This window comes from Octopus sinensis, linkage group LG11 (assembly GCF_006345805.1).
Source record: "Octopus sinensis linkage group LG11, ASM634580v1, whole genome shotgun sequence".
Taxonomy (NCBI): domain Eukaryota; kingdom Metazoa; phylum Mollusca; class Cephalopoda; order Octopoda; family Octopodidae; genus Octopus; species Octopus sinensis.
This window is the reverse complement of record NC_043007.1, coordinates 54,769,417-54,786,117: the sequence shown is the minus strand read 5'-3', so window position 1 is coordinate 54,786,117 and position 16,701 is coordinate 54,769,417. Positions and strand designations below refer to the sequence as shown.

The following is a 16,701-nucleotide window of genomic DNA, read 5'->3' as shown; positions in this document are numbered from 1 at the left end:
CCTAGTCACCCGTATAGTTAACCAGGTGATACACGAAGGAGTCATACCCAATGACTGGTGTAGCAGCATAATAGTTAACTGCTACAAAGGTAAAGATGACGCCCTAGATATAAATAATTACAGAGGTATCAAGCTGTTGGATCAGGTAATGAAGGTTACAGAGAGGGTCATAGCCCAACTGATTAGGGAGAGAGTCAACTTGGATGAGATCCAGTTTGGTTTCGTGCCAGGGAAAAGCACCACTGATGTCATATTTCTGGTAAGACAGTTGCAGGAGAAATACCTAGCCAAAGATAAGTCCCTGTACCTGGCTTTCATTGACATGGAGAAAGCCTTTGACAGGGTTCCCCGATCCCTTATCTGGTGGTCAATGAGGAAACTAGGGATAGATGAATGGTTAGTGAGAGCTGTGCAAGCCATGTACAGGGACGCTGTAAGTAAGGTAAGGGTTGGCAACGAGTACACTGAAGAATCCAAGGTAGAGGTTGGGGTCCACCAGTTTTCAGTCCTCAGCCTCCTCCTATTTATCATAGTCCTCCAGGCAATTACGGAGGAATTCCAGACAGGATGCCCCTGGGAGCTCCTCTATGCTGATGACCTTGCTCTAATTGCTGAGTCGCAATCAGAACTAGAGGAGAAGTTTCAAGTGTGGAAATAAGGATTAGAATCGAAGGGCCTTAGAATCAACCTAGCTAAAACCAAAGTCCTAATAAGTAGTAAGGCAGGCAAACCACAAATCCCTTCAGGTAGATGGCCCTGCTCGATCTGTAGTAGAGGTGTAGGTAGAAACTCTATAAGATGTACCCAGTGTAAGCTATGGACACACAAGAGGTGCAGTAATATCAAAGGAAGGCTAACTAGGAAGATAGTTTTTGTATGTGGCAAATGCTCGGGAGCAATAAACACTGAAAATGCACAGAGACCAACTTCCGCCACATTCCAGGGTGAAAAACTAGAAGTAGTTGATAGCTTCCATTATCTAGGTGACCAAATCAGTAGCAGAGGAGGGTGCACTGAAAGTGTAGCTGCTAGAATAAGAATAGCTTGGGCAAAGTTCAGAGAGCTCTTACCTCTGCTGGCGACAAAGGGCCTCTCGCTCAAAGTAAAAGGTAGACTGTATGATGCATGTGTACGAACAGCCATGCTACACGGCATTGAAACATGGGCTGTGACTGCTGAGGATATGCGTAAGCTCGCAAGGAATGAAGCCAGTATGATCCGATGGATATGTAATGTCAGTGTGCATACTCAACAGAGTGTAAGTACCTTGAGAGAAAAGTTGGACCTAAGAAGCATTAGATGTGGTGTGCAAGAGAGACGACTGCGTTGGTATGGTCATGTGGTGAGAATGGATGAGGATAGCTGTGTGAAAAAGTGCCACACCCTAGCCGTTGAGGGAACCTGTGGAAGAGGTAGACCCAGGAAGACCTGGGATGAAGTGGTGAAGCACAACCTTCGAACATTAGGCCTCACCAAGGAAATGACTAGCGACCGAGACCTTTGGAAATATGCTGTGCTCGAGACGACCCGGCAAGCCAGATGAAACCATAACCCATGGCCTATGCCAGGAGCATAACCAGCCTGCTTATGTGCAGCTTTTCCTTCTTTGGTCACTAAACTTTGCTTGCGAAGACCTGTTGAGGCAAGTGAAATCAAAATCAAAATCATTCCAATGACTGGCATCCGTGCTAGCGGGGTGCAAAGAGCACCATACAAGTGTGATCGTTGACAGAGAGGCTATTCGAGTAAGATCGTTACCAGTGTCGCCTTACTGGCACTTATGCCTGTGCTTAGTAGGGTGCCAATAGACCATCCGAGCGTGATCACTATGATCGTTGCCAGAACAGCCAACTGGCTTCCGTACCCGTGGCATGTAAAAGGGCACCATTCAAGCGTGGTCATTACCAACGTCACTTCACTGGCACCTGTGTCGGTGGCACGTATAAAAAGATTCGAGCGAGGTTATTGCCAGTACTGCCTGACTGGCCCCCATGCAGGTGGCACATAAAAAGCACCCACTACACTCTTGGAGTGGTTGGCGTTAGGAAGGGCATCCAGCTGTAGAAACTCTGGCAGATCAAGACTGGAGCCTGGTGCAGCCATCTAGTTGCCAGCCCTCAGTCAAAACCGTCCAACCCATACTAGCATGGAAAACGGACGTTAAATGATGATGATGATGATGATGATACCAGTTGACGCATGAATATGAGAGCAATCTTTTTCTTCAATTTTATCTGCATCATGTCATAGATTTATAATCCTCTGACATTCTTCTGTTACTGCCTGTAAAGTTAAATCTAGGTCCTGTTCTAGTTTTGACAATATCTGGAAACGTATATCTGCATCTTTGCTTGCAGTAAACTCTTGAACAAAAATTAAATACTTGAACATGTCTGGGGTCAACTCATTCAATTTGAATTTCTTACGTTCTCTGTTAACCACTCTGGCATGGGTGACATAATCTTCATCATCTTTTTTGACCAAATTTAAACATTGCCAGTGAGTATTGAACATGGAACTTCTTGCACTGAAGATTTTTGATTAAAAATTGTTTCATTGAAACAAATCTCACCTGGTTCCTTCGGCAGAATTTAATTACTATATTTTTCATGTTTGGCAGGGGATAACTTTCTTAAAAGTAGTTGTACTTTTTCCTCATCAGACCAACTTTCTTCTGGATTACAGCTGAATTCTTCAATTGAGTTTGCTATGCTGTCTGGCAAGTATGAACCTGAAGTATTTTCAGACTTCTTCAACATTAATTCCAGCAACTGTTGGTTTTGTTGTTGTTGCCATTGTAGTTATTGTTGCTGCAGTTGCTGTTGTAATTGCACCACAGAGGCAAATAAATCTTCCATATTAAAACGATTTTTTTCTTTGGTTTCATACCAAGAAAAAAATTTTAAATGTCCAATGCAAGCTTCGAACAACTTGTCACCACTTTTATATCCTGGTGTTGGATATATATATTTAATGAAGGTTGAGGAGTGGGGTATTTACACAATGCAATACAATTACTATTACACAAGGCTCAATGCTCTTAATCAAGAGCTGACAGTTCTTTATTTTATAACAATGCCAGTGGCATGTAAAAAGCACCCACTACACTCTCGGAGTGGTTGGCATTAGAAGCTGTAGAAGGCTCACCATATCAGCCTACTGGTTTGCCAGTCCTCAGTCAAACCATCCAACCCATGCTAGTATGGAAAGCAGACGTTAAATGATGGTGATGATGATGAATGAATCAGTCCACTTTTAGTCACTTGGTGGGTGGTTGGAATCCTTCCACAACAGTTTATTTATTTCCATCTGTTTGTTATAACCAAAATAAGAACATGTACAGTGGGAGGTTGACCTTAGTTTTATTGTTCCCTTACTCTTGTATTAGTGATGTTGAGTTGTGATTAGGGTATTCATTACACCATCCATTGTTTGTATTATTTAGTGTGCGGAATCTGCTTCTTGTATTTGTACAGCCTCTGTAATCTGTCTTAGTTGGGTCTTTTGGATATTTGGAAATGAATTTTTACTTCAGCATTTTTTATCAAGCTATTGTGTTACTGTTATTGATAACAATAACTATTATTGAGTGTTTAATTATTTCTTTCTCATTTCATATTTCATTGTATTCTCACCAGTGTTCTGCAACCTTTTCATATAAACTGAAGGCCATTTTGCATATACAAGTTGTCCTTCCATACATTTCATATAGGACACAATGTTTCTTTGGTTGTATACACTCTGCAGTTGTTGTCAAGTGCAAGGTGTTTCCTTAAATGGGTACTACCTTGTGCAGTGATTTTAATCACAATGCTTATGCCATCAACATGACAAGAATGCATTACTTGAGAAACAGATTTCTCCATTAGGCACTGTTTGATTGTTTATTTCACAATACCATGAACAGGTTAGCTACATTTCCAACAATGCAGACACCAATGGTTTCACCCTCCTCTTGATTATATAACTGATTGTTAAATTTAAATATGCTCTCCTTCAGTGTCATTTTTATGTTAGCACCAAAGTTTACAGCTTATACAGGTCTCTTTTGAATTTATTTTGTTCTGTTTAGAATGTGTGAACTTTTTCATGAGCTATTTTCTTCTGAGATTTCATTCTTCAAAATTAGGCCTTTTATGAATACATATGGCAGTTAGGCAGGACAGAGAGAAGTCAGTAAGATAAAAATATAAAAAGATACAACAAAAAGAAAAGTAATTAGAAAAAAAAATGAAAGAAAGGAAAAAGCAATAAAATGTAAGAATTTACTGACTTACCTTCTGTCTATATTTGAAGAGACACTGTAATTCCCTAACTAAAGCCAGGAGTAATGCACAAGGAACAGCTGAATCAGTGGCGCCAATGAATTCAAAGTCATAAAATTTCTTAGAGTCATAATGGCAAGCCAGGACGACTTGCTTGTGTGCCTTTGGATCTAAGGTAGCAATGATGTCTGAAAATTTTACTTTTCCATTTGGAGTTTGTTGCACAAATTTATCCTCTGTTATTGTCCAACTTTTTAAACTTTCAAGTCGAGAAATAATATGCTGCAAAAGAAGAGATGATCATTGTAGTCATATTTAAATTAACATTTTTTAAAACTCTTTCCATACCCACATGTTGAAACTGCTTCTTGTTCTATAATACAAGGTTACCATATTAAAAGAAAAGACCTTCACTATACTTTAATATTAAGACTCACATGTTCAAATACTAGATAAATATTAGGGAAGTTATTTTACTAAATCCCTCCCAAAGTTTCATCTCTCTCTCTCAATCACACACTCACACACATATATATATGTATATATAGATATACATACACACATGTAAGTACATTTGTGAAAAACAAGGAGAAAATAGTACTCAAATACCAAAGAGGGAATAAAATAATATTTTACTGTTGCTAAAAAGACTTCACAAGCTGTTACTGAGTTTCACATAACTGATCATTAAGCAGTCATAAGTATTGAGAACAATGTGTGTGTGTACATACTTGAGAGAAGATAGAGGGAGAGAGAAGAGGTGGGAAAGCAGAGAGAGGAAGGAGAGAGCAGAAAGAACAGAGGGAAAGAGGAGAGAGTTAAGTATGTAAATGTGTGTAGGCACAACTGTGGGTTAGTGGTTAAGGAGCTCAATTCCCAACCATGTAGTTTTGGGTTCAGTTCTACTGTGCAACACTGGGCAAATGTCTTTTACTATAGCCCCAAGTCGACCAAAGACTGGTGAATATATTTTGCAGATAGAAAATCAATGAAGCTCATGATAAATGTGTGTGTGTGTGTGTATATATATATGTGCATGTGTGTGTGTACCTTTGTCTTCACATCACATGTTGGTTGTAAATGAGCATCACCAACATACAAATGTTGTTCATTTCCAGCCTTTCTGGCTATGGAGACATTTTACCTTACCTGGAAACAGATGAGGGTTGGTGACAGAAAAGGTATCTAGCCATAGAAAAATCTGCATCAACAAATTCTATCTACTCATGAATAGGTCTATGTGATCACATGATATATGAAAAGGAGTTAAAGATAATGGTAATGATATCTTGTAATAATCCTTATTATTATTATTATTGTTGTTGTTGTTGTTAATAATAATAATAATCCTTATTATATATATATATATATACAGTCCACCCTCGTTATACTGCCACCAGTGGGACCATGACAAATTGGCAGTTTAACAGGAGTGGCAGTAAATTGAGGGAGGCTTTCTGCAGTAGATATAAAGCCAATCATATAGTAAATTTTATTATAACACAGTGGCGTAGCTAACTTTTGGGAAGTGGGGAATGGGAAAAACCAGATTTTTGATGTGTAAACAAAATTTTCACATAAAAACTTCAAAAAAAAAAAAGAAAAGGATAAATTTTGGAATTTGAGAGGAGAAGAAAATAGAAGATATTGCTCTCCCCCTCTCCTCTCTGCTAGTTATGCCCCTGTTATGACATCAATTATAATGTAATGTGATTATCTTTTAGATTTTAGTTGAAATATTGGATCTTTTCGGTTTGAACAGCAGTTTTTAAAAATAATTTCCGCATAACTAAACACTTTTAAACTTCGTATACTGGTAGAATTTGTTTATAAAACATCTTTTTCTCTTGGCTTTATTGAGAAAATTCTATAGTTTGTAAGATATTTGTTGTTTTTTTTTTCTTCAATTTCTGCAATTTCAACCAATCAATGATGTCAATTGAGGTGAAAACATTCTGTGCCGTATGAAAATGTTCCTCGTTTAAGAAACAGATTGGGTTTATTTACATTTCTGAAGAAAAAAAGATACCCTCCCCCACCCTAACCCTAACCCTTTGGTAAAATCTTTTGTTGTAAGCGATTTATTAGGTAATTGGCGAAAAAATAAACTTGTTTCATTGATATTAAAAATATTTCTTGGTTCAAATTTCTTTATTTTCTCTTTAGCATGCTAAAAACCAGCAGTAATGAGTTGTTGATCTGTACCAGCACTTTCACCAGGAAGAATGTGATATTTAATTGAGTATCTCTGCTTAAATCAATGAAGCCAACCATCGGAATAAGTGAAATCTTTTATATTCAATTCTGGACCAAGTTTCTTTGCATTGTTTCTCAAAATTTCATCTGTTATAACACCGTTGTTAGTACGACTACCAGCAAACCATAGAAAAAGAGCTTCTTCTAAATCTGTGTGTTTGGCAGTTTTTTGACATTTTTGCCTCTGGATCTTCAATAGCTTTCCACTTATCTTTCTGCTGAATAATGTCACCTATAGTTCTTCGTTTGATATTTTCTCGCTATGCATTACTGAAATAATCTGCAATACTTTGTTGACTAGCTTTTGGATGAACTTCATAATCTTTATATATAAAACTGAGAATGTGTGTCTGTCTGTCTGTGTGTTTCCCTAAAACTTGAGAACTACACAACCAATTTCATTCAAATTTTACACATGCCTTACTTAGGGTCCATGTAGTTTCATGGGCAAAAAAAAAATGTTCAACTTCTTGCCTAGAGCGAGCCCATAGCAATATCATATCTTCTCCACTATTTCAGTATTACGTGTTAAAAGTGAAACAAAAATATTTCTCCATTTTATGTCAGATACTTTCACTTTAACAATAAAAATAATAACAACAATTGAATTATATGTAGTAAGTAATATTTAAAATCAAACTAAAGTATAATATAATCGTAACATAACAAAAGTAAAAATAGCAATTGGTATAAAATTACATCAATGACTTGAACTTGAATAAGTGGTTTCACATGAATGGGAATAAATTAAAAATAAAATTAGCATGCAGAACTGGAATAGTCCAGATGGATAATAAAAAATTAAATTAAAGAAAAGACTATTGTCTATAAAATATACAATGTAGAGAAAAAAGAAGATTTGAACACATGGAGGAAAGCACCTTCGAAAAGTGTCTTGGTGCGACTATGAAAGATATCTAATCAGTCTGTTATATATTTTGAGTATTGTTATCACTAGCGATATCAAGATATATGCACTAGCACTATGACCCGGCAACGACGAGTCTTTAATGCTAGTATTTAATAACTTCTTGTTTCTGTGATACTGTAATAGTACAACATTTGCATTTATATGAAATAGCATTCATGTTGAAAAATGATACTGTAAAGAAAATAATCTCTTTTATAAACTTGTTCATCAATAAATTATGACCCAATTTTATGAGCAGAGAATATCAACTTATTGTCATTAGCAGATGCTAAATCAATTAAATGCTCTACTTTCCCAGTCTTGCTATTGTCTGTTAGCATGCTTAACTTGAAAGTTTGTGCCCTCTACATTTCTATCATGCATACATCTTTATAAATGCTATTCAAGTATGACAAAATTGTTTTAGTGGTAAATTTGTTGTGATTTGGCGGAGTTTTATGCTATTAAGGAACATTTGTGTCGCAAACTGCGTTGGTAGATGGTGGACATTGAGGGGCATAAAATCGGGGGGAATTAAACGTTAGTTAACAACAATGGTGGAAATCAGGTCTGAATAATTTTATGGCAGTAAGTGGGGTTGGCAAAATATCAAGGTGGCATAAGAGCAGGGGTAGACTGTATATACACACATACATACTTGTGCAAACATGCTAGCTTTAAGATAGCATATTTTGCATTGATTTTACATCATTGTATCACATATTCCTATAGTGTATATGCATAAATATACACATTGCATGCAGGAGGGAACAGTGTTCAATGAAGGATGGTGTCTGTAGAGTAGGGAAATTTGGCTGCTATTGAAAGGAATACTATGTGCATTATTAAAGTATACTGGAATTATTACTGAATATATTTTTCATGTATATCGTTACTGCAACATAGGTTTTCTTAGATTATTGTATAATCCCCAGGTTATTCCTGACATTTTAGTGAGTCCTTTCAGGTACATTTGTTGCATTGGAAAATCCTACAAATTATGCTCTGAAAGTCTGGTGTCTTCATAATGGCTATGATGGCTCTGCATTGTTTGTTCTTTGTGTTCAATCAGTGAAAACATTTTAAAAATCTTGTAGATGAATGGGTTGCCTGTACTGATGTTCTAAGTATTTGTTTAGTGTACTTATGGGGGATGAAATTGTTTAATGCTGAACTTTTTCTCTTAAAATAAGTTCAGTTTTATATAATGTATGTTGTATACTATCATTGATATCTTCTACCACTAAAGCAATCATTTGATCTTCTGAAAGTTGTCATTCAAAGGCTGTAAATAACTTGTCAGAGTAGAAAAGTTTTCATGATCATCATGTGCTGAGCCCAGTTTTATTGCAGCATCTTAGTAAGTGTGATAAACTACACCATTGACAGTTCTCATATCTTCAAATGATGTAGTTCCAGAAAAATGATGCAATGCTGTGTTTGCTTGATCAGAGCTGACTCATTCATCTGAAATTGTTTTTGATGCTTTTCAAAATATTTAAAAGATTTTAAGGCTAGTTGTGCTGATATGTTTTATTAAACCTGTCACAAATTAGTCACTGCTAAGCATCCCCACTCTCTCCCCAAGCATCGTACATTTATTGTGAAACATGGTTAAACAATTCTGTATGTCAGATTCATTCTATAAATTTACTGATATTTAATAGCAATGTATGATGAAAAGAAAAATACTAAATTACATTAATTAGATGTACTAATCAAATACTAATTAGATTTACCATTGTTCAAAACAATGAAATAAGCATTTTTAATACTGTATTCATTACTAAACACAGTATCTTCATAAATAGCATTATTCTCTCTACATTTATGTGTAATGAAAAATTAAGCCCATCACATTTACATTATCGTCACCCTTTTGATGCAAACAAAATGAAAGAAATGCACCGCATCTTAAATGCATACAAAAAAAGAACGCACAAACTGTAGTCCAGTCATGAACATCTCTCCAGCTCAGTATAAAAGCAGTCAATAAAAACATGTGTTACCAGACATGTATCCTTTAAAATTATATTGATGTGTCTGTGTGTGTGTGTAACAATATATAACAGTGCTCTGCAACGATTTTTCATTTGTGGTTACATTTTTTTCAAAATTTGGCAGCACACCTGAACTAAAAATATAACTAAAAGTATAGGGAAAAAAATTATATTGAGGTTACACTGAGGGACACCTAGCATCGTCTCATGTAATACCAGTGTGTTATGGCATACCAGTTGTGGAGCACAGATACACAAGAGTAAGATCTAAGGAACCAAAAGCAGGAAGTTTGAAGCTTCAAGCAGTCCATGGCAGATTATTGGCATTCAAGGTAAAACACTTTTCCCCATATTGAAGATATGAGGAAATTTAATAAGTTGCGTTTCTTTATAGCATTATAGCAACTAGAATTGCTACTAGTGCAAATAAAAATCCAAACTGAGAGAATGGAATGGGTAAAATTCAGGCTACATATGTTTCTTAACTAGCTGATCCTCTGATGTAATAGTTACTCAATGAGGGATGCTCAACTTAGCTAATCATCAGGCTGAGATTATCTTAATGAAATGAAGATTACATTGTCTCTTGGAATTTCCAAGTTAAATCACTACAGATGTGAAGTGAAATGAATAGTGAACCTGGAAGTACAGAATAAAAAAATAAATTAAATAAATATAAAAAAAAAAGATCAAGTGCTACGAAAGGAAAGGATGGGGTCAGATATGTGGGAGTTGTATAGAGTTGATAGGAATGAAGTAAAAGAGAGAGGGAGGAAGAAAGAGGAAAGAGATAGGAGTGGAGTGTCGCTGTCTTTAGGGGGAAAACATAGTAGTTATAAATACTTAACTGAGAAGGGTGAAGTTAAAGACTGGCTGACTGCTTAGTGTTGATCTCCTAGTGGATAACTGGTGGTGCTGGTACTGCAGACCATTGGTCTACATTGCAGTACACATACATGAAAGATATCATAATAGATAAACAAACGAAGCAACCTTATAATTAACTGTAAACACAAATTACATAACACATTCTTACCGTACAACTGCTAGTGTCTCAGCCTGATATCTCCCTTGCTAATCTTCCTACATCTTCTCTACTTTGATTTCCCTTAAGTATTTATAATCATAATCTTTTAGTATACCTTTATATATTTCATTTATTTCATTTGTGGTCTCTTCATATTCTCTACTTTCCAACTTTCCCTTACTTGTTTTATATAATCTCCCATTTTTCTCTACTTTTTTCTTTTCGCTGATGTACATTTACACCTACCTTTAAGTGAGAGAATCGCCTTTTGTAAACTTAGAAACATCAAATTATTAAAGTGGAAAAATTATCAGAAAAGCCATTTCTATTCATTTTTACAAATATATATAGAGATAAAATAAAAAAGGGTGAAAAAACTACAGAAGGCTTGTATTATAAGGTTAAAGAATATATCTAAGTTAGAAAAATGTTAGAAAATGTTTGTGTATAGTAACATAGTTTTTGGAGAAATAACCGGTTTCGTATTTTCTTTTCAAATTTCTCAAATTTGTTTATCTACATCATGTCAATGATTTCTCCAAAAACTATGTTACTATACACAAAAAATTTTCTAACATTTTTCTAACATAACAACTTAAATATATTCTGTAACCTTATAACACAAGCCTTCTGTAGTTTTTTCACTCTTTTTTATTTTTTATACATCCAACCACATGCTTTCACACACCAACTTTCTCACCTATATATATATGGAGGCACAATGGCACAGCAGTTAGGGCAGCGGACTCGTGGTCGTAGGATTGCGGTTTTGATCCCCAGGCAGGGCGTTGTGTTTATTGAGCGAAAACACCTAAAGCACCACAAGGCTCCAGCAGGGGGTGGTGGCGATCCATGCTGTACTCTTTCACCGCAAATTTCTCTCACTCTTTCTTCTGTTGGCCTGCTCACTTAGCCAGCAGAGTGGCATCATTTGAAGGCTAAAACAATGCGCTTTGCATTGCGACCAGCGATGTGTAGCAACATCTGATATCCTGGTCGGTCACATGATATATATATATATATATATATATATATATATATCAATGTCGGTGCTCCAGCATGGGTGCAGCCTCAAGGCTGAAACATAAAAGAATATATATATATCATCATCATCATTTAGCGTCCGCTTTCCATGCGAGCATGGGTTGAACGGTTCAACTGGGGTCTGTGAAGCCGGAAGGCCGCATCAGGCCCAGTCTGATCTGGCAGTGTTTCTACGGCTGGATGCCCTTCCTAACGCCAACCACTCCGTGAGTGTAGTGGATGCTTTTTATGTGCCACCCGCACAGGTGCCAGAGCTGGCAAACGGCCACGAACGGATGGTGCTTTTACGTTCCACCGGCACAGGGGCCAGGCAAGGCTGGCAACGGACACGAATGGATGGTGCTTTTACGTGCCACCGGCACGGGGGCCAGGCGGGGCTGGCAACGGACACGAACGGATGGTGCTTTTACGTGCCACCAGCACGGGGGCAGGCGAGGCTGGCAATGGACACGAACGGATGGTGCTTTTTACGTGCCACCGGCACAGAGGCCAGACGGGTCGGCGCCGGCAACGGCCATGATCGGATGGTTCGCTTAATCAGAGCTGCAATTTCCACTGATGTTGATTGACCTCAATTTTGGTTCTGCTTTCTGATATCTGATTTGATTTGGTTTGATTTTGATTTTGACTGTTCTCACTGGTCTTGCTGGGTCATATATATATATATATATATATACACATACACACACACAAATAATGAATCCCAGCGTTGTCAGGGTGTTATGATCTACAGTCACATTGTATTATTTGTTCTTTTCTTATGGGCAGAATCAGCACAGTGCTGATATATATAGTGAACTGGATTACTGGAAGTTATTGTTTGTTTAAAAGTGAAGGGGGGAGGGTACAATTTGCACGGGTTTTCATGAAAGTGCTTTCTGTTCTTAAGAAGGATCAAAAACTATATATTGTTTCATCATATAAAAAGAGGTTAATACGGTTTTGTCCAGAAATCATGTTTTCAAAATTTAAATTTCCCCCCAAACCCACCGCAATTTCTTAATTTGCAACTTGTCCTCTTTTGGTTCAAATTGAAAGTGTGAAACTATTTACACTTTCTAATGAAACCTGGTTGTTGTAGAGCAGTGTATTTCAAATAACTATAGCTGGTTGTTGAGATAATGAGGAAAATATGTAAATGAAAATAAAGTTCATTTGACATGTGTAATTGATTTGATTGTTGGTAAGAATAGAAGTCATTTGACGACAGCTTTTTGTTTGTAATTGGCTCTTCTGTTGCAGGTTCAATCTATGAAATATTGAAACGATACCCATCTTGTGCATTTCACAGAATAAGAGGATACTGGAGAGCATCATAAGAGGGACGAGTCTGTGAAACAAGTTTAACCCTTTCATTAACGTATTTATTTTGAGATGCTCTGTATTTCTTTCAATTAATTTTAAATATAACAAAGAATTTAGTAAAATAACTTAGTTGTTATTAAGCTAGTGTTAGGAACAGAAATTTGGCGTTAGGAAGGGCATCCAGCTGTAGAAACATTGCCAGATAAGACTGGAGCCTGGTGCAGCCTTCTGGCTTCCCAGATCCCCGGTCGAACCGTCCAACCCATGCTAGCATGGAGAACGGACGTTAAACGATGATGATGATGATATATATATGTACTCATATATATATATATACACACACACATATATATATATATAGATACACATATATATACACACACACATACATATATTATATATCTACTACATATGTGAAAAATCGGTGCGTGTTTGTGGCGTTCTTAGCTAACTCCTCCTGCATCGTTTTATTGATCTCCATGAAACTTGACATGTGAGTAGAACTCATGTCTGGAAATCTTGTGACATATTTAGATTGTTGAGTAAATTGATAATATAGCCCCTGGAAGGGATCTTTATATCTACCTCATATAACTAATTTTTTTTAAACACCCAAAGGAAATAACCCACAGGACCTGCTCAATATATTTTAAAACACTCAAGGGGAATAACCCACAGTACCTGCACTTACAGTTGTTAATTTTTAGCAAAGGAATCAATATTTGATTCTCACGATCAGCAGACCAAATTCTGCATTTCACTACTCCATTTTCAACTGCTAAACCTTATTATTGCACTTTCTTAATGCATGTACAGTTTCATTGCCCATAACTCCAATAATTCTGCATTTTTCCAGTTAAATTCTTTTGATGACAGTACATAAATTCTTGATTCCAATACAATGAACTCATACTCATACTATGAATGCTTAGAATTCTTAAAATATGAAACCAAACTTCCACACCACATTTAGTTGGGACACCGTGTATCACTTATACTTATTTTACAAATCATAATATTTATTGCTTATTTACAGTTCATACAACATTTTCATGAAACATGATTTGTGAAAACGTACATAACGATGCATTAGAATATTTATAAACTCCATCCATTGAAACTGAAATCACTGTGTCCAGATGTGAAATTAACTCTAACCAACAAACAGGATTCCATCAAGGATTGATGATGTCAGCAAGCAATTAGCCATTCAGATGTCGTGTAGAAACATTAAGAACTAGTTTTTATCAGTATCTCATTGACCAGCAAAAAAAAAGAACAATAGAACCAGTAGATGCTTAACTCATTAGAATTTCAGTTATGATAAACAACATATTGAAATGTCATTAATGATCTTATCTTTGGCAACTTTTCTTTGACAGACCATGGCTATGTATAGATAGCTTGCCTGGTAACTGCACCTACTGGGGACCTGAGAATATGCATATTACGGAGGAACATCATATTATGATGGCTCTTATCATCAAAAGGATGAATTAGATCATTCTTTTTTGACAATATTGTTACCAGTCCTATTTACTTGGAACTTGCTGCAATAATTTGTTATGCCAAGCATTCAAGAGGACTTTGCAGATGTGATGTTTTATTTCTACCAGGATGGGGCACTGTTACGAAATTTTGCCAAGTAGATTGAATGGATGAGATTCAGTAGAAAACCATTTGTGTTCACCAAACATGACACTGCTAAACTCTCTTTTTTTAAGGGGATGATTAAAAGATGAAGATTATGGTACAAAACTGGCAACAGTCAACGAATTGGGGGCAACCTTTGAACAAGAGTGTGCACAAATACAGAATGAAATGTTTCTTGATGTTTGCAATTCCATTGCTTTGTGTTCAGCAGTGCCTGAAGCAGAAGAGTCATCAGTTTGAAAACAGATGTTCACCAAAACAATCTAACACTCTATATTGAAAATGAAATGTATTACAATGAACACCCAGTATATACATAAATACATTTGTAAATGCATATATGTATGTTCATATCTGTAATTGCTTGTACAAAAGTGCAGCAAGCAGTGTTGCTGTCAGCTTCTCTCGTAAACAAATTGTCTTAGTCACTTCATGCTTTTAAAGCCATGCAGAATAAGTGATTCCATACATGTAAAACCTCAATATATTCATCCAACTCATGCAAGCATGGAAAATTTATCATAAAACAAATTAATAAAGCAAGCTAACAACTGTTACAGGACTACTAAAAGAAAACTGAAAACAAACATCTTCCAAAAGCTAAAAATAGAATATTATTTCACAAACCTCTCGAACTTTAATGTTTCCAGGTGTCCCTGAGACTCGAGGTATCAAAATTGGTTCCAAGTCCAGATTCCAAAAGTCACTGAAATTTCCAAGTTTTGTTAAATTTTTCATTCCATTCTCACCATATAATTTTTTTTCCTGAAATATCAAATTATATACATATAGGTTCAAGCATAGATGTGTGGTTACAAAGCTCATTTTTTAGCCACATAGTTTTGACAAGCGTCTTCTGCTATAGCCCCAGGCTGAGCAATGCCTTGCCAGTGTGTGGGCATACACATGGTGTGTGTGCATGCATGTGTCCCTCTCTCACTGCTTGATAACAAGTGTTGATTTGTTTAAATTCCCATAAGTAGTTGGTGTTCAGTAAAAGAGACTGATAGAATAAGTACAAAACTTAAAAATAAGTAACTGGGGTCAATTTGTTTGACTAAACCCTTCCAAAGACTAAAGTAAGTTTTCTGCTCACTCTCTCTCTTAGCCTTTGCTCTCCCCTCTGGCTGAGTAATCATGTATCTCCTCTACAGCAATAAACCTGTTTCTGCCCCCATTCTTGTTAACTCTCGCTCTCTTTCTCTCTCTCACTGGGTAACCATGGACCTCCTCTACAGCAAGACATCTGTTTCTGCCTCTCTGTCAGACTAATCTTTCATAATCTGACATAAGATCGCCTCCTCCAATGCTCCCTCCCTTCTCAAAAAGTCTTTGTCTTGCAAAGTCACTTGGTGAACCCACCAGTGCAGGTACCACTTAAAAAGCATCCAGTCCACACTGTAAAAACCATGCCAAAACTGACCTCGCCTGTGCAAGTGCCACATAAAATGTACTCAGCCCACTTTATGGAGTGGTTGGTGTTAGGAAGGGCATCTAGCTGTAAAAACCATACCCAAACAGATGCAGAAGCATAGCACAGGCTCCCTCCTGTCAAACTGTCCAACTTATGCCAGCATGGAAGGAGAACATTAAATTATGATGATGATAAAAATATATGTAAGTGGAAAACAGCTCTTCTTTAAAACATATCCTACTGTAAACATTATTATATTAGTATTGTACTTATTGTCTGAAAGAAGTACTTGTTGTGAAATGCAGATATTGTTCACATACAATCTCAGCTATAGTTAACAACAATACTGACCATTGTACAATTAGTGAAAGTTCTAAGCTTATATTTTATCATAGTTAAGTTTTATTTTCACAGATATTACCCCCACACTTACCATTGCATCATAACAAAATAAAATTCAAAGAATATTGTCTTTTCAAAAAGTTTTTATTTTTTTAATGTAAACTACAAGATTCCATAGGGCTAGTGTTTAACTCTAGTTTCTATAAGCAAATCAGAGAAATTCCATCAGTTATAAAAGGATGAGAATTGATTACATTTTAAATTTCTCAAAAGATTTAAACCATGAATTGAAGATTCAGATCTTTTATCCATTCAGCTATTTTGTTACTTTAGCTCGCATAAAATCTAAAATCAGACACATCTAAAATATTGCTTAATATATAAGCACAGGCATAGCTGTGTGCTGAAAAGCTTGCTTCCAGACCATGTGGTCTTGCACAGTACCTTGGGCAAATATCTTCAACTGTAGCTGTTCCCTACCACTG

General features: G+C 36.3%; 1 protein-coding gene across 2 annotated transcripts in view; it reads right to left on the bottom strand.

The window, feature by feature from the left end:
* LOC115217458 (glutaminyl-peptide cyclotransferase) overlaps positions 1-16,701 on the bottom strand; it is an 84,251-nt gene that overhangs the window by 26,262 nt on the left and 41,288 nt on the right. For both annotated transcript variants that reach the window (XM_036507501.1, XM_029787163.2), the window contains exons 2-3: positions 15,088-15,225; positions 4,278-4,547 (exon numbers count right to left, since the gene is read on the bottom strand). In XM_036507501.1, the coding sequence (XP_036363394.1) occupies positions 4,278-4,547; positions 15,088-15,225 (408 nt within the window). The remainder of the gene's footprint in view (positions 1-4,277; positions 4,548-15,087; positions 15,226-16,701) is intronic.